The sequence below is a fragment of the Asparagus officinalis genome, chromosome 5 (assembly GCF_001876935.1).
Source record: "Asparagus officinalis chromosome 5, Aspof.V1, whole genome shotgun sequence".
In the NCBI taxonomy this organism is placed as follows: Eukaryota; Viridiplantae; Streptophyta; class Magnoliopsida; order Asparagales; family Asparagaceae; genus Asparagus; species Asparagus officinalis.
The window spans coordinates 71,527,497-71,545,008 of NC_033798.1; the positions used below are offsets into that span (position 1 = coordinate 71,527,497).

Genomic DNA, 17,512 nt, shown 5'->3' on the forward strand with positions numbered 1-17,512 from the left:
ACAGAATAGAACTAACACTGTGCAGATTAGAACTAACACCCTACAGAATAGAACTAACACTGTGCAGATTAGAACTAACACTCTACAGAATAGAACTAACACTGTACAAATTAGAACTAACATGCTACAGAATAGAACTAACACTGTGCAGATTAGAACTAACATTGTGCAGTTAGAACTAACACGGCGTAATATATAAGAACTAACATGAACTGCGACAGAACTAACATGACTTATGGTAGGTCTAAATTGATGCTAACTAGAACTAACGTGACTCATGGTATAACTAGCATGGATTACACAAGATCTAACATGAATTTCAATCAAAACTAACATGGTGAAATTAGGAATAGCATGTTCTTACAAGAAAGAACACTGATATCACTCCATATCCTTTGTCATATGCCTCCTGGCTAAGCGTTTCCAAAACTGCTTCTTCCACCTGTAATTGTTATGAAATATTAAAATTCAATTTAAACAATATAATTTGAATTATTAAGCAAGTATATGTTAACCTTGTCGTCAAGGCGGCCACCACGAAGCACATATAACAACTCTTCCCTGTTAATACTGCTGTTGGTTGTTACTATAACATTATATCTCCTGGTATAAATTAGAACTAACATGAATTAGAACTAATATGTGGAGAATTAGCGTATAAATAGTCAACTGAAACTTACCTGTGAATCTTCTGAGAACAAAATTTGGTTAGGCTCTCAATTTGAGCTTTGTCGAGTCTGTCTGCTACTGGAGATGGTATCTTTAAATTATGTACAAAAGCACCTGTGCTATCTATTATGCGTAAGTTAAACAATGTAGGGTCTGGAAACTCATTATTCAGCTCTTCCAATAGAGTTGCTTCTTCATCTGTCATTGGCTTCAAACTTAACGCATCCCAAGTGGGGATTTGATTACCGGGGTAAAAATGAGTAACTTTGTCAGCTAGTTTTACTTTTGGTTCAGGACTTTCAAGTATATCTATACATTCTTTTTCCTTTTTCTTTCTTTTGCCTTCAATATATGGGGTCCTCTTCCATTTAGATCTCCTGCTTACCCTTCTTGGCTTTGGTCTACGCTTTACTTCCACATTGCTCGTTAGAACTGAAACAAGTTTGTCCACATCATGTTTAATATTCACAAGATCCTCTTCCTCCTGTGCTTCCAACTTATCTACATTCTCCTTCTCTTTATCTACAATATCTTCCTCCTTATCTACACCATCAACATGATCCTCATCAAAACCTTTGTTATCTACAATAAAATTTTCATTTTCCATATGCCCCTCTTCCTTATCTACCATATGCTCCTCTTCCTTATCTACAATATCTTCCATATGCTCCTCTTCCTTATCTACCATATGCTCCTCTTCCTTATCTACAATATCTTCCATATGCTCCTCTTCCTTATCTACCATATGCTCATCTTCCTTATCTACAATATCTTCCATATGCTCCTCTTCCTTATCTACCATATGCTCCTCTTCCTTATCTACAATGTCTTCCATATGCTCCTCTTCCTTATCTACAATATGCTCCTCTTCCTTATCTACAATAGCTTCCATATGCTCCTCTTCCTTATCTACACTATCCTCAACCTTAGTATCTACAGTCTGGTCAACCTTACTATATACCCCCTCCCCTGGAGAAGTAACTGGCTCCTCTTCTATTGCCTCATCGTCAGCAGGATGCTTCACATCCTCTTCAACAATCTTATGTACATGTTCTTGCATGGTGGGCTCTTCCTTATATACACTGCTTGTTTTGGACTTCTGTTCCTCTTGAGCTTCCCGTCGCTTCTTCCTAATTTCATTTGCAATTTTCTATAACCTCATCATGTCTTCTATATTTTTCAATTATCCTGTTAAGCATGTTGATCTCAATCATGAATTCTTTACAATATTTGCTCTTGGTCTGCTTTGTAGCAACAAGAAGTCGCTTGAGAAATTTAGTAGAATTTCTCCAAAATGTGAGTTGCTGCTCAATGGGAGGAACATTGATCTCCTCTTCATCGTCAAAAGCAACGTTAATATGCTTTGCCATGATCTGTTATTGATACAAGATTATAATTTTAAGTAGGATTAAACATAATTAGGATATTCTTTGCAGTTAGTGTGAAATGAGTACGACTTAACATAACAGGATACTTACGTAACCTATTGAGAAGTTCTTAGTAGTTTCTTCCTGGAAAGCCTTCCTCTTTGCCTGACGCTTTTGCTGAAGAACTTCACCCCTCTGTACAGCGGGACCTTCATCCCTCTGTTCAGCGGGAAGTGAATGAACATGACCTGGAGAAGCGACCTCCGCAATAGGCCTATGGACAAATGTTATTGATGCTGACTTAGCCTTTGAAATAATTGTCGGCATCCTCATAGATGCGATTTTCTCCTCCCCTGATGCCTAATTTGTCATTGGAGGTCTGGAGGTGTCTAAGAGGGCATATTTCTTTATGCCTGTCATCTCGTAGTACGAAAGCTGTACCAAATATATTTACTATTAACATTTAATACTAGACTAGACCAAAGAGAATAAAATATGGCTGCATCTAGAACTAACATGGTGTAAATTAGTACGTGGTATGACATGAATTATGATAGAACTAACATGACCTATGATAGAACTTACATGGGTGCAGATAGAACTAACATGGTATATCTTAAAACTAACAAGGTGCAGATTAGAACTCACACAAAACAAATTAGAACTAACAAAATCTACAACAGAACTAATATGGTGTAGATTAGAACTAACATGGTATACATCATAACTAACATAGAATAAGTTAGAACTAACAATGCATAGGTACGAACTAGAATGAAACAAGATCAGTAAAATATGGAACTTACACACAATAGTGTCATGCAACCTGGGACATATGCGACCATTTGCTTCTTCTTTCCCTCCAAAGCAACTCCAATGCCCCTGATAATTTCTGAATAAAAGAACTTGGCCCATGCAACATAATTGACCCTCTGAATGCTATCCAGGTACCTGAGTAAGGGTCTAGGGATACCTTCCCCTGCTATGGGACTCCATATCATAGAGCATTGGTATAAAATTTGTAGCAGAACAAAATCCTCGATATCCCGCTTTTTGTAGATTCAACTAGCCGTTCAAGTAGCCCTTCAAGATGTTTACGTTGGGTGGTTTCTGCTTTTATTAACTTCTTACCCTCTTCAGAAATGAAAAGCTTAGCGAAGTATTCGAGCCATATTCTGCTTCTTGAGTCCCTATTATTACTTATGACCTCCCCATAAATTGGGAAATGAGTATGGTTATGGACCCATTGCAAATCAAAACTAACATTTTTCATACACCCACTTTTTGAATCAGGTATACAAAAGATGTTATTATCTCTGTCATAAAAGCTCAGCAGCAGCTCAAGGGTGGGCTGATCAGGCGCAGGAGCCCTAAATAAAATGTAGTGCTGAAATATAGAACCGCAGTATGCATCCCTATGCCACTGACGGATCTTCGGGGCAATGCGCTTCATAAATCCCCAATAAGCCCCGATATTGGCCGTTAACCTTAGTGTTTCTGCTGAGCCTGTTAGAGCAATTTTTTCCCTGCAAAAAGTTTTTGAATTTGTAAGTTCAATAAGACATATGAACTCATATTAGACCTAGGACTAACGAGAACAAAATAGAGCTAACACGTAGTGTTATAGAACTAACATCGGACTCAAACTAGAACTAACATTGGACTTAAACTAGAACTAACATTGGTCTCAAACTAGAACTAACATTTGACTCAAACTAGAACTAACATTGGACAAAGCCTAGAACTAACAATATTGGGGTAATCTGCATTGTCTCTTCACGGTATAAACCCGTATTCTTGAAGATTAAACCTAGCCATTGCCGTTGCCGAATACTGAAGATTATAACACTTACTATTTTTTTGAGGGGGGTTTGTTGGTACGACCAGCCATTGCCGTCCTCCTTTTCTGGGCTCGCCATTGTATTGCCTCCTTTTGCATTTCGATTAGGGTTTGCGTAGCTTCCGTAGCTTCCTCCGCGCTGCCACCCGCAGATGAAGCGCCTTTTCCTTCCAACTCGGCTCGGTGAGCGACCTCGTAGTCGTTACTGGATCCTTCCATAGACGACATTTTCCCGGCGAAAACCCTAGAAACGTTGAAATCCGTACAGAAATTAGGAAGATGAAGAGTTCTTGATGACGGTGCTAGGTGGAAGAGAGAGAAAGAGAGGGAGAGTACTTGTAAAGGTATGGGGCGCATTAACCCAGCTCAGTCCCATCAGAGGGCAAGATCATAACTTCCTCTAGGCTTTTTCTGAAAAAAGTCAAATCGGGGCCTCGTCGCAAATACTATGCGTATTTGGGGCTTTTCCACATGGGGCAAAGTACAAAGGGGCTAGTCACACGAAGTTCCCACTTTTGGGGCCTGGACACATTTTTCCCTAAGAAGAAACAGGTAATATGCTAACATCTTCAAAACCTTAAAGTGAAGGCCAAAATGCGTCCAAACATATGAAGCTTTTGAGAAGAATTCAATCAAACTAGATATATCGATGGAATATCATTCGCTAGAACTAGCAAGAAAACTCACAGCCAAAATTACCGCCATTCAATATCAAAATTTCAAATTTGCATGTTAATTATGTCCTTAAAAAAAGAAGAACGGAAAAATGAAAATGGGAGAAAATTTCATTGCAAGTTTCTTTTCAAATCACCATTAGCATAAAGGTGTCAATTTGGCCCAAAGCTCTAATTTTTTTTACGAAGTACAAAATCCACATTAAAAAACAATTTCAATCCCAAATATTAGTTGTGTCAAACTTCCAAATTTCTATAAAGAAACAAGAAAATTACCAATGGGTCGATTCAATGCATACGAGTGAGGCGAAGGGCTACGAATTGGAGAGGGGAAGCTCTCAGGAGCGTGAAAAAAGCCGCTGCTGCCAAGCACTGCAGGGGATTAAAAAATTACAAAATTATGCTCAAAATTCAAAATTTCTACCTGTAAAGAAGCAAGAAAGTTACCATTTGGTCAATTCGAGGGATGGGGAAGAGGCGAACAGCCTAAAATTGGAGCAGAGAAGCTCTCGGGATGATTACTCGCCTTGGAACCTGAGAAGGCGGCCATTGGATCATTGTAGTAATGGAATCTTGGAGCTTTAGGCGTTCTCTCATTGGCATCAGAGTTGATTAGAGAATTCGAAAGGACTTGAGTTGGAGAAGAAGAGGAGGATGTCAGGACTTGATGAACAACCAAGGGCCCTGTCAATTGAGCCAATTGTCAGGAAACCTGTCAAGTGAGCTGAAGCTTGGAGACTCGACGGGAGAGCTGGCGAACATGGATGGTGAAAGAAGACTGGACTGATATACAATACGTGGAGGGTTGTTATGCAAACCTTTTTAACTATAAGGACAATTGTATAAAAGTTAATAAACTGTTACAGACAATTTAATCTGTTTCTGTTTGTTGTTAAGCTCGTGCACGTTTTATGCACGTTTTGATTTTCATTGCTTTGGAGCTGATGTATAAAAGAGAAGTTGTAAAACTGAAATAATCATGAAAGAAATGAAATAGAATCTGTTCTTCTTCTCCATTTCAGTCTCTGTTCTTCTTCTCTCTAAATTTCTTCCTCTCATTCTCAATTCCTGTCTACGTTCCCTCTTAATTTTCTTAATACTCCCAGTTCTTTCTATCACCACTTCCCTTTAGTTTGTTTCAGGCTCATCATGGCCAGAAATAGCAACACCAGATTCGACAGAGGATTCAGATCCTCACAATTGGTATCAGAACAGCTCGAGTCTGAAGCTGTTGATGAAGACTCTATGGCTGATCCTGAAGAAACTGTTACTGAGAAGGCAAATCAAGAAGAGAGATTGAATTTTTTTCCATGAATTCAAGAACTCCAAGAATCCAAGCAAATCACTGGACAAGATGCCAGGCCCATCCACAGTTCTTCAGAAGGGTGCAGATCGGAATTATCAACCCAATCGAATGCTCTTTGTCACCATTCACACAACGCTCTATCCTATAACGAAGAAAGTGTTGCATCAAGTGTTTTCTCCATATGGCTTTGTAGAGAAGATCGTCATCCTTCAGAAGTCAGCTGGCTTTCAAGCTCTTATCCAATTCCAATCACAGCAAAATGCGATGGACGCAATGAATTCTCTATAAGGGCGTAACATTTATGATGGTTGTTGTCGATTAGCCATACAAAGTTCTAAGGATCTTAGCCAAGAAATCTTGGGATCGGGGCCAAGGGATGATCATCGGATCTATTCCAAGAACATTTCTGTTGCTTCCCCAGCCTCTGTTGAGAATCCTTCAAACTTTGCAAGAAACAAAGGAAGATGGCCACCTGGGTCAAAGGCAAGTGCGGAGAATACTGATGTTGATGCAATAGCTCAGCCACCTGTTTCTACATCTGCACAAAAAAAATCATTCAGGAAGCAGTGAGACCCATGATGAAGCGATCAAAGAGAATGTTACTGAGAAGCAACCTGAAGATATTGATGATGGTGATGGACCTACAAATGTTACAAGTGAGGCATAAATTTCTCAGAGCAAGAAGGTGAAAGGCAGTTCGAGTATAACATCAAAACAATCCAAATCGCAAGCACAATCTAAAAGTGGCAAGGATTCAGGCAGCAAAGATGTTTCAAGACCTAGAGGTGGACCACAAAACAGAGCTTCCAATCTTGGAAAATTATCCTTCGATGATACTTCTAATAATTCAAAGAAATCAAGAGAGGACAGGGAAATACCAAGGTTGGGAGCTAAGAATCAAGCAAGGGAAAGCCAAAATTCAAGAAACCACCATGGCCAATCTCAAGCAAGAAGAAGTCGTCTAAGAAGATGAAGTTGTATACTTTGAACGGATCGCCAAAGGCTCAGGTTTTTTTAGTGGTGCCTATTGAGGGGATTTTGAGGGCCGAGCTCAAGGAAAAAGTTGGTGGTCTTGTGGCATACGCTGATACTAGCTCAAATCCTCCTGTTGAATCACCTCAGGTTCCTGCCATAAAGAAGCCAAGTGTTATATATGAACAAATTTGGATGGCAATGGAGAATTTCAGGTTGAGGATGACTACTTGGTGAAGGTTCTAGAATCAGAACAACAAGCTGAGCTTTCAGGGGATGAATTTGCTCAAGAAGTAATGATCTTGAGAGAAGTTCAACATAGGAACGTGGTTCGCGTTATTGGTGCATGTGCAAAACCTCCAAATTTTTGCATAGTTACAGAGTACATGCCTGGAGGAAGTCTTTGTTATTGGTGCATGTGCAAAACCTCCAAATTTTTGCATAGTTACAGAGTACATGCCTGGAGGAAGTCTTTATAGTTTTCTTCACAAGCAGGATAACATGCTAGAACTTTCTCTATTGCTGAAGTTTGCACTTGATGTATGCAAAGGAATGGTCTATCTGCACCAGAACAACATAATTCATAAGGATTTGAAGACAACCAACTTGCTAATGGACAATGACAATGTTGCGAAAGTGGCAGACCTCGGTGTAGCTCGATTTCAAAATCAAGGGGGAGTCATGTCGGCAGAAACTGGAACATACAGATGGATGGCACTCGGAGCCAGAGCAAATACATTTAACACCCCTGGTGTCGTGGAGCATTGTCATTTTCTGAAAGAGGTAGAGTCTGTTAATGAAACTGTTGTTTCTGAAACTGGAAACAAAGTTGGACCCTTTAAACGTCGGTCATTTAAGAGATCCAAATTGGTCTTTTGTCTTCTGGTTTTGGATATGTCTTGCAGTTATGCACTATTGTCTGATTCAGCCATCATATCTTCTTCCATTTCCCTTCGGAAAACTCACTCCTTGCCTAGAACTTTAGCAAAGGGTGTGAAGGATATGGTAATGGTCATTCACTACTTTGACCCTATAAAGGAACTTTGGAATTTATTGGATTTGGTTAAACATTTACTTACCATTGACCTTGAGACAAGGTCCAATTTAAGTGAAGGGAATTGTCAGGACATGATGAACAACCAAGGGCCCTGTCAATTGAGCCAATTGTCAGGAAACCTGTCAAGTGAACTAAAGCTTGGAGACTCGATGGGAGAGCTGGCGAACATGGATGTTGAAAGAAGACTAGACTGATACAATACGTGAAGGGTTGTTATGCAAACCCTTTTAACTACAAGGACAATTGTATAAAAGTTAATAAACTGTTACAGACAATTTAATCTGTTTCTGTTTGTTGTTAAGCTCGTGCACGTTTTATGCACGTTTTGGTTTTCATTGCTTTGGAGCTGATGTATAAAAGAGAAGTTGTAAAACTGAAATAATCATGAAAGAAATGAAATAGAATCTGTTCTTCTTCTCCATTTCAGTCTCTATTCTTCTTCTCTCTAAATTTCTTCATCTCATTCTCAATTCCTATCTACGTTCCCTCTTAATTTTCTTAATACTCCCAATTCTTTCTATCACCACTTCCCTTTAGTTTGTTTCAGGCTCATCATGGCCAGAAATAGCAACACCAGATTCGACAGAGGATTCAGATCCTCACAATTGGTATCAGAGCAGCTCGAGTCTGAAGCTGTTGATGAAGACTCTATGGCTAATCCTGAAGAAACTATTACTGAGAAGGCAAATCAAGAAGAGAGATTGAATTTTTTCCATGAATTCAAGAACTCCAAGAATCCAAGCAAATCACTGGACAAGATGCCAGGCCCATCCACAGTTCTTCAGAAGGGTGCAGATCAGAATTATCAACCCAATCGAATGCTCTCTGTCACCATTCACACAATGCTCTATCCTATAACGGAGGAAGTCTTGCATCAAGTGTTTTCTCCATATGGGTTTGTAGAGAAGATCGTCATCCTTCAGAAGTCAGCTGGCTTTCAAGCTTTTATCTAATTCCAATCACAGCAAAATGCGATGGACGCAATAAATTCTCTACAAGGGCGTAACATTTATGATGGTTGTTGTCGATTAGCCATACAAATTTCTAAGGATCTTGGCCAAGAAATCTTGGGATCGGGGCCAAGGGATGATCGTCGGATATATTCCAAGAACATTTCTGTTGCTTCCCCAGCCTCTGTTGAGAATCCTTCAAACTTTGCAAGAAACAAAGGAAGACGACCACCTGGGTCAAAGGCAAGTGCGGAGAATACTGATGTTGATGCAATAGCTCAGCCACCTGTTTCTACATCTGCACAAAAAAATCATTCAGGAAGCAGTGAGACCCATGATGAAGCGATCAAAGAGAATGTTACTGAGAAGCAACCTAAAGATGTTGATGATGGTGATGGACCTACAAATGTGACAAGTGAGGCAGAAATTTCTCAGAGCAAGAAGGTGAAAGGCAGTTCGAGTATAACATCAAAACAATCCAAATCGCAAGCACAATCTAAAAGTGGCAAGGATTCAGGCAGCAAAGATGTTTCAAGACCTAGAGGTGGACCACGAAACAGAGCTTCCAATCTTGGAAAATTATCCTTCGATGATACTTCTAATAATTCAAAGAAATCAAGAGAGGACAGGGAAATACCAAGGTTGGGAGCTAAAGAATCAAGCAAGGGAAAGCCAAAATTCAAGAAACCACCATGGCCAATCTCAAGCAAGAAGAAGAAGTCTAAGAAGATGAAGTTGTATACTTTGAACGGATCGCCGGAGGCTCAGGTTTTTTTAGCGGTGCCTCTTGAGGGGATTTTAAGGGCCGAGCTCAAGGAAAAAGTTGGTGGTCTTGTAGCATACGCTGATGCTAGCTCAAATCCTCCTGTTGAATCACCTCAGGTTCCTGCCATAAAGAAGCCAAGTGTTATATGTGGAACAAATTTGGATGGCAATGGAGAATTTCAGGTTGAGGATGACTACTTGGTGAAGGTTCTGGAATCAGAACAACAAGCTGAGCTTTCAGGGGATGAATTTGCTCAAGAAGTAATGATCTTGAGAGAAGTTCAACATAGGAACGTGGTTCGAGTTATTGGTGCATGTGCAAAACCTCCAAATTTTTGCATAGTTACAGAGTACATGCCTGGAGGAAGTCTTTATAGTTTTCTTCACAAGCAGGATAACATGCTGGAACTTTCTCTATTGCTGAAGTTTGCACTTGATGTATGAAAAGGAATGGTCTATCTGCACCAGAACAACATAATTCGTAGGGATTTGAAGACAGCCAACTTGCTAATGGACAATGACAATGTTGCAAAAGTGGCAGACCTCGGTGTATCTCGATTTCAAAATCAAGGGGGAGTCATGTCGGCAGAAACTGGAACATACAGATGGATGGCACTCGGAGCCAGAGCAAATACATTTAACACCCCTGGTGTCGTGGAGCATTGTCATTTTCTGAAAGAGGTAGAGTCTGTTAATGAAACTGTTGTTTCTGAAACTGGAAACAAAGTTGGACCCTTTAAACGTCGGTCATTTAAGAGATCCAAATTGGTCTTTTGTCTTCTGGTTTTGGATATGTCTTACAGTTATGCACTATTGTCTGATTCGGCCATCATATCTTCTTCCATTTCCCTTCGGAAAACTCACTCCTTGCCTGGAACTTTAGCAAAGGATATGAAGGATATGGTAATGGTCATTCACTACTTTGACCCTATAAAGGAACTTGGGAATTTATTGGATTTGGTTAAACATTTACTTACCATTGACCTTGAGACAATGTCCAATTTAAGGGAAGGGAATTGTCAGGACATGATGAACAACCAAGGGCCCTGTCAATTGAGCCAATTGTCAGGAAACCTGTCAAGTGAGCTGAAGCTTGGAGACTCGACGGGAGAGCTGGTGAACATGGATGTTGAAAGAAGACTGGACTGATATACAATACGTGGAGGGTTGTTATGCAAACCTTTTTAACTACAAGGACAATTGTATAAAAGTCAATAAACTCTTACAGACAGTTTAATCTGTTTCTGTTTGTTGTTAAGCTCGTGCACGTTTTATGCACGTTTTGATTTTCATTGCTTTGGAGCTGATGTATAAAAGAGAAGTTGTAAAACTAAAATAATCATGAAAGAAATGAAATAGAATCTGTTCTTCTTCTCCATTTCAGTCTCTGTTCTTCTTCTCTCTAAATTTCTTCTTCTTATTCTCAATTCCTGTCTACGTTCCCTCTTTAATTTCTTAATTCTCCTAGTTCTTTCTATCACCACTTCCCTTTAGTTTGTTTCAGGCTCATCATGGCCAGAAATAGCAACACCAGATTCGACAGAGGATTCAGATCCTCACAGAGGAGGATGAGAGAGGTTGTGATTGGTTTGAGGCTGGCACGGGCAAACGCAGACTGGCTGAGGGCTGGGCACGGTGCGGGTGGGGGCGCGGAGGATCTGGCGGTGGATCAATTTCATGGCTGGTAAGCGGCTAGCAGACGGCTGGCGGTGGGGGGCGCGGTTGGGCAGGGGGCATAGCGCGTGGCGGTAGTTTGGAAGGAGAGAGAAGACATGAGAAGGAGAGAGAGAGAGAGAGAAGAGAGACGAGAGGGAGGCCAAGTACGGTGCAGGAGACAGGTAGCCCGTAGCAGGCAAGTCGCGGCGGGAATAGGCGCGGCGGGCAAGCGCTGCGGCGGTTTGGAGAATTGACGGAGGGAGAGAGATATGAGATGAGAGCAGGCTGGAGAGTGAGAAGCAACGCTGTGTTTGTGTTGGGATAATGTTTGGATATTTTAAATTTAGCCCCTCAAAATTTTAATATTATTAAATTAGTACCCTAAATCATAGAAATTGTTATTGCATCCCTCAAATCTAACTATTATTATCTATAATTCTTTTACATCCTTGAGTTCAGAATCAATAATTGAAATATTTCAATATTAGTCCCTCAAATCTTTAATATTTTCAAATTACTCCCTCACATCTTCAATATTTCCAAATTACTCACTCAAATCATGAATATTTCTATTACGTCCCTCAAATCATCACAATATTTACAATTAGGTCACCTGGTTAACACCGATTAAATTTAAAGAAATATTCCTTTAAATCTAACTATTATTACTAGTTTCTCTTAACTTTTAATTATAAAAATCCAACCCATTTCGACCTAGTTGACCCATTAAAATGTGGAAACCCGAATCCATTAATTTTTTTCTCCAATATATATCATATTCCTATTTTATTAAAAAGGGCTATGATAAATTATGGTATATTTATTCTGCTAAAGAATTTAATTTTCAAGTATTATTAAAATTTATAAATAAAAATTATTCCTTTATACTATATATATGATGTAATGGTCCCAAAGACCATGACAGCCATGTTGGCTAAGTGGTAGGCGTCGGTTACGCCCATAATCGCATCCGTTATGCCCACGTTCCCATGACTTCAGCACGTCAGTTACGTGCTAAAATCCTATAAATAGCCTCGAGCAGCTATTAGGGAGGAGGGACTTTAGGGGAATTTTCGGAGATCAAACTACTCGCACAAAGAGTATTCAGAGATCTACAACAGCAATCTAAACTCTTCAGTAATTTTGTTCTGATCGTCAACGGGAAACAATCTCGGCACAAGCATCGAGGGAAGCGTCCTTTCACCACCAAGAACCCACATTAAATTAAAGAGAAGTCGAATCAAAACTTCTCTTCCTCTGTAATTGAGAGAGAGCGATTATAATAGATTCGTACCGAGCGATCGAATCTTAATTCTTCAAATTAAAGAAATCAATCAAACTTTTTCAACTCTACATCAAGTAAGTGGTTAAAAACACGACATCATATATGTAAAATACAAATAATAACTTGTGATCAATTTTAAATGAATATTTAATAGACAAACGAATCGAATATACATCTGGTCAAATTCTAATCGTTAGCAAACTCGAATACTAAAAAATAAAATTTAAAAATAAAAAATAAAATTTTAAACTAACATAGAATCTGCTAGCATAAAGAATAGTGGAGCTCATCGAATCTGCTAGCATAAAGAGTAAAAAATAAAATTTAAAACTAACATAGAACTCCTAATTAATTGAAAAGAGCTAGAATAAGTTTTGGTATATCATTAGGAAAATCAATATGGTTACATGTTCGTAATGCGTATAACTAAAAATGATATCCTCATTGGTCTTTTACCATTTTCTCATTATTTTCACTTTTCTCATCATTTTCTCTAAACTAATCAAAGATGAAGCCAACAAGTCACAAATATGACATCATATATGCAATAATACAAATAATAACATGTGATAAATTATCGAACTATTTGTTAATTATTTGGTTCATTTACATCCCTAGATGTGTTAGCAATTTACATAATTTATTGGACTACTTTTAAAATATTATAGATTTGAGGGACTTATATTAAAATAACTCTTAATTTTTTGTGGGGGCCACTCATTAACAATTGAATAATCAATCACTAATGTTAAATTTTTTATGATGGGCACATTAGTATTGGTAACAAATTTGTTCCGTCACCAATACTTATTGGCGACGGAACGCGTCTGTCTCCAATAAGTATTAGCGACGGATCGAATCCGTCGCTAATAAGTATTGGCGATGAAACGCATCCGTCGCCAATAAGTATTAGCGACGAATCGAATTTGTTGCCAATGTTTTCCTGTAGCCCATAACCATGGGTGACGAGAAACATTAGCGACGGATTCGATCCGTCGCCAATAAGTATTGGTGACGGATCTGATCCGTCTCCAATACGCATTGGTGACGGATTCGATCCGTCACCAATGTTTTTCCGTTGCCTATGGTTATGAGCGATGCAAAATCATTGGCGAGTGATCAAATCCATCGCCAATGCAAACATTGGCGACAGAGTATTGGTGACGGGGTTGTTTCCGTCGCCAATGTTTGAATTGGCAACAGATTTCAAATCCGTCGCCAATGCCCCGTCGCCAATGCCCAATTTTTACTAGTGCATATTTATTACTAATCACGTTGTTTATAGGCTTTTTTACAAGTTTGATAAGAATTTTTTTGCTAATTCAGGTACGTATTTTATAAAATTATGACTAATCAGGTTATTACAGGTTTTGTTTGTTTTTTCATGGCAAACAGGTTTTGTGTGATTTTTTCATGTCAAACATGTAATTTTCATGTCAAATCAGGTACATAGTTCATAACAATTAATCATATTATTCCAGGTTTCGTATAATTTTTTATGTCAAACAAATATTTATAATTGTTACAATATTCACCATCCGCCCGAGTATAATTTATTTACCAAGTGTACATCTATGAACTCTGCCCCAATCAACTTGACGGCCAGAGATTAATAGAGGTGACCACTCCGCTGACTCAACCACTCGACATCCCATCATGTTGACTCGAAGGATGGAACTTGTTGTCCCCTTTTGTCAAAGACGGCTCGTCGCGAGTCCACTCGACCATTTGACAGGCGATTCGAAAGACGTTGCCTCTCGGCAAAGGCGAAGAACACCCCCTGCCTCGGGCCCATCCCCTTTGGCTATGTGTCAACACCACACTTAACACTGGACAAGTCCTATCAGGACCTTAGTCCCAGTAGCCTTCATGAATTGTCACATTGGCGTAGGCTCTGCCACGCTATTAATCACTCCCCATTCGATGCTAAAGATGATTTCTCTATACCGAAATGATCTTTCCCCTAGTCTCCAGGCGCCACTTATAAAGCAAAAGCTGACTCAACTGTTAGCCCATGTCCTACTATGCCATTGGTTACTTCCCACATAATGCTAAAGTGACCTCTACTCCAGTCGTCAGCCGACACCTGTCAAGAAGGTGCTGACACAACCACCAGCCCATACCTCGCCACTACTTCTTGTAGGTGTAAATTTTGATCTCCCGAAATAGGGATGTCGTTTGTATTGATAAGAATAGCTTATTACAAACTAATAAATCAAAAATTACAACAGAAGTGGAGGGAATGCCCTCCTTGTTTAACGTGGGGACTTTCGGTATCTATAGGACGCCTCGCTCGGATCCCGCACTGAGTCTGCTTCCCTTGGACGATTCGATCGAGGTTGCTGGCGAGCTTCAGTACGCAGTAGGAGCTCGGGTCGGTAGAGTTTGACCCTCCGAGTTTGATGGCGATCAGGGCCTGAAACTAGGAGAGGATGCTACAGTGCAAGGATTATGCAAAGAGCTTGTCATTAACTCAGTCGAGAGTTGAGAGCTAGTGGTTCAGCCGATTGATTGGTTTAATCAATTGACCACGAGCGAATTCAACTGCTGAGCTAAAAAAAAATGCTAATCGAACCGCTGAACCCCTTCTCTGTGGCCGGAAGAAGTTCTTAAATAGAGGAGAGACGACATGGCCACTCATTGAATCATGGGATATGACCATGTACTGTTGAGAGACACCATGCTTTTGGCTTGTACCATGAGCGTCTGGTTGATGGGCTCGGAGCACTGTACTCCTTCCCTTCACATCGTGAGGAGTGGGAAAGCCTATCCTTGTACGTGCTGTTGCGACTACCAGGTACTAGTTCGGCGAGCTTGTTGATCGCGGGCGGATTCAGCTCTTGACTCGTGTAGGCGAGGTGAGCAAAAATGCTAATCGAACCGCTGAACCCCTTCTCTGTGGCCGGAAGAAGTTCTTAAATAGAGGAGAGACGACATGGCCACTCATTGAATCATGGGATATGACCATGTACTGTTGAGAGACACCATGCTTTTGGCTTGTACCATGAGCGTCTGGTTGATGGGCTCGGAGCACTGTACTCCTTCCCTTCACATCGTGAGGAGTGGGAAAGCCTATCCTTGTACGTGCTGTTGCGACTACCAGGTACTAGTTCGGCGAGCTTGTTGATCGCGGGCGGATTCAGCTCTTGACTCGTGTAGGCGAGGTGAGCTTCAAGCGTGAGCATGCAGGCAGACTTAGCGACTGCATGGATTTGACTGATCGCTCGTACTGTGAGCGGCTACTTGATGGGCTTGGAGTACTGTGCTCTCTCCCTTCATGTCGTGGGGGAGTGGGGGAAGTCCATCCCTATACGCAGCGTAGCAGCTGTTGAGTGCTGTGCTCCCTCCTTTCATGTCGTGGGGGAGTGGGCGAATTCGACTCTTGACTCGTGCGGGCGAGTCGAGTAGACATGCAGATTTCAGTCATCTGGATGATCTTGACTCGTGCGGGCGAGTCGATCATATAGGAGAATTTGTGATCAACCAATGCGAGCGAATTTGGTGACCGCACAGTTTGGGTTCGCGCTAGTGAGTCAAGCCCATCGGTGAGCCCTACCCTCAATTTGTGTGGGCAACTCCGACTCGCAGGTGAATTTCATGTAAGTCTGCAAAGGTAATTTTTACCGTCTACAAGACCCCCTTCAAAGTTTTCAGACCTTAACCAACTCGTGTGTGGTCTGGAATACTTTGGAAAGAAGTCCTGGGTGGGTTAGGGCGGATTTAGCCCCCCTTTAGGATTTTTAGCAAACCTTCAGCTATCAACGGGTTTGCTTGCCTTTACCGATTACCGTTTGAATCGGGCTAGCCATACTATTCCCCTCAGTATGATGAGTTATCGAGTAGTTTCTTTTAGGCTTAATGTTAAGATTTCTGCTCTAACCCTTAGTTGTTTGAGGCGTGGGTCTTAGCGAGGCAATTCCATTGGCGGTTCGAAATTCTGGACGAGTCGTACTATCCGAAATTCGTTTTCACCGGCGAACGAGTCGTTCAGGCGAAATTCAGTTTTGTAGGCAAAATTTGAAATTGTGGAGTCGAGCCATGTCTTCGCAGGCGAAACCCTTCCTTCAGACGGAATTCGACCTGGCGGGACGTGAGCCACGTGTTTGCCGGTGAAGCTTCGTGCTTTCCAGCTAAGGCAGCGTGGGTCCGTCAGGTCGCATTAATTACGATCTGACAATGCGACATCAGCTTCGTGCACCTCGCTCGATGATGAATGGTGACCGTGGTTTTCGAATTCAACCGTTAGGTTCAGTCGGCGATTTCGGTTCGGGTCCCGGGTTCTGGCTGACCCGTTTCCTATCTCGACGTTTTTTCTCGTAATCTTAAAAGAGAACAAACTATTGAGAGTAATCTGGGCCGTTGATTTCGATCGTGGCCACGTCTCTTAACCGCCAACGCTCCGACTCTTAAGAGCTATTGTGGCCACACAAGCATTTTCACCTTTAAATAGGCTTTGTTCCCCTCCCTAATCGCTGCTGCCTTTTATATTTCGGATTTTTATCTTTCTTTGTCAGGCCGTTGCAAGTGGGCCTTTAACTATAGGTGAATTCAAACTAAAGCTAAATTCTAAACACAGGCGAGTTCAAACCGCTGGTGAATTCTAACTACAGGCGAACTCAAGCCGCAGACGAACTTTAGCCATAGGCGAATTCTGACCACAGTCAAATCAAGCTGAAGATGAAATTAATACTAATTTGGGGGTAACCACATGTCTGACCGTGGTCTCGAGTGCCCGCCAGCTGGACTGACATTGGCACGTCGTCTCGCATTAAAGGTGGAGTAATGGACGATCTTCCTTTCTACTGCCCAATCTGGACCGTCGGGTGATAGATACGCACTTAGACCGTACGTCATATATTGACCTATTCCCTTGTTAGAAAGGGGGGCACTGTGCTGACTGTCTCCTTCTTGTTCAGGATGACACCGCGAGCGAAGGCGTCTGATGCGAAGAGGGCGGGGGGGGGGGGGGGT

The 17,512-nt window shown here is 41.0% G+C and overlaps 3 protein-coding genes and 1 long non-coding RNA gene across 4 annotated transcripts; 3 read left to right on the plus strand and 1 right to left on the minus strand.

The window, feature by feature from the left end:
• On the minus strand, positions 394–739 carry LOC109842920. The gene is made up of 3 exons (XR_002247435.1): positions 681–739; positions 516–603; positions 394–442 (listed from the first exon to the last, which is right to left on the minus strand). It is a non-coding gene; the product is annotated as an uncharacterized LOC109842920 (long non-coding RNA).
• On the plus strand, positions 6,826–8,079 carry LOC109841988 (serine/threonine-protein kinase STY46-like). Its single transcript, XM_020410911.1, has 3 exons — positions 6,826–6,978; positions 7,044–7,121; positions 7,204–8,079. The coding sequence occupies exons 1-3, from the start codon at positions 6,826–6,828 to the stop codon at positions 8,077–8,079; spliced, it is 1,107 nt and encodes a 368-aa protein (XP_020266500.1).
• On the plus strand, positions 8,860–10,044 carry LOC109841989 (cytoplasmic tyrosine-protein kinase BMX-like). The gene has a single exon (XM_020410912.1). It carries the CDS (start codon positions 8,860–8,862, stop codon positions 10,042–10,044), a length of 1,185 nt encoding a protein of 394 aa, XP_020266501.1.
• LOC109841991 (mitogen-activated protein kinase kinase kinase ANP1-like) lies at positions 10,051–10,749 on the plus strand. Its single transcript, XM_020410913.1, has one exon. The coding sequence runs from the start codon at positions 10,051–10,053 to the stop codon at positions 10,747–10,749; it is 699 nt and encodes a 232-aa protein (XP_020266502.1).

What these genes read in the sequence shown, in the direction of transcription:
- LOC109841988 (XM_020410911.1), top strand. Translation starts at nt 6,826, where the DNA reads ATGAAGTTGTATACTTTGAACGGATCGCCAAAGGCTCAGGTTTTTTTA. An exon ending in CTCCTGTTGAATCACCTCAG is followed by an intron (nt 6,979 to 7,043) that starts GTTCCTGCCATA and finishes GGAGAATTTCAG; the next exon opens with GTTGAGGATGACTACTTGGT. An exon ending in GGGATGAATTTGCTCAAGAA is followed by an intron (nt 7,122 to 7,203) that starts GTAATGATCTTG and finishes ATTTTTGCATAG; the next exon opens with TTACAGAGTACATGCCTGGA.
- LOC109841989 (XM_020410912.1), top strand. Translation starts at nt 8,860, where the DNA reads ATGGACGCAATAAATTCTCTACAAGGGCGTAACATTTATGATGGTTGT.
- LOC109841991 (XM_020410913.1), top strand. Translation starts at nt 10,051, where the DNA reads ATGGTCTATCTGCACCAGAACAACATAATTCGTAGGGATTTGAAGACA.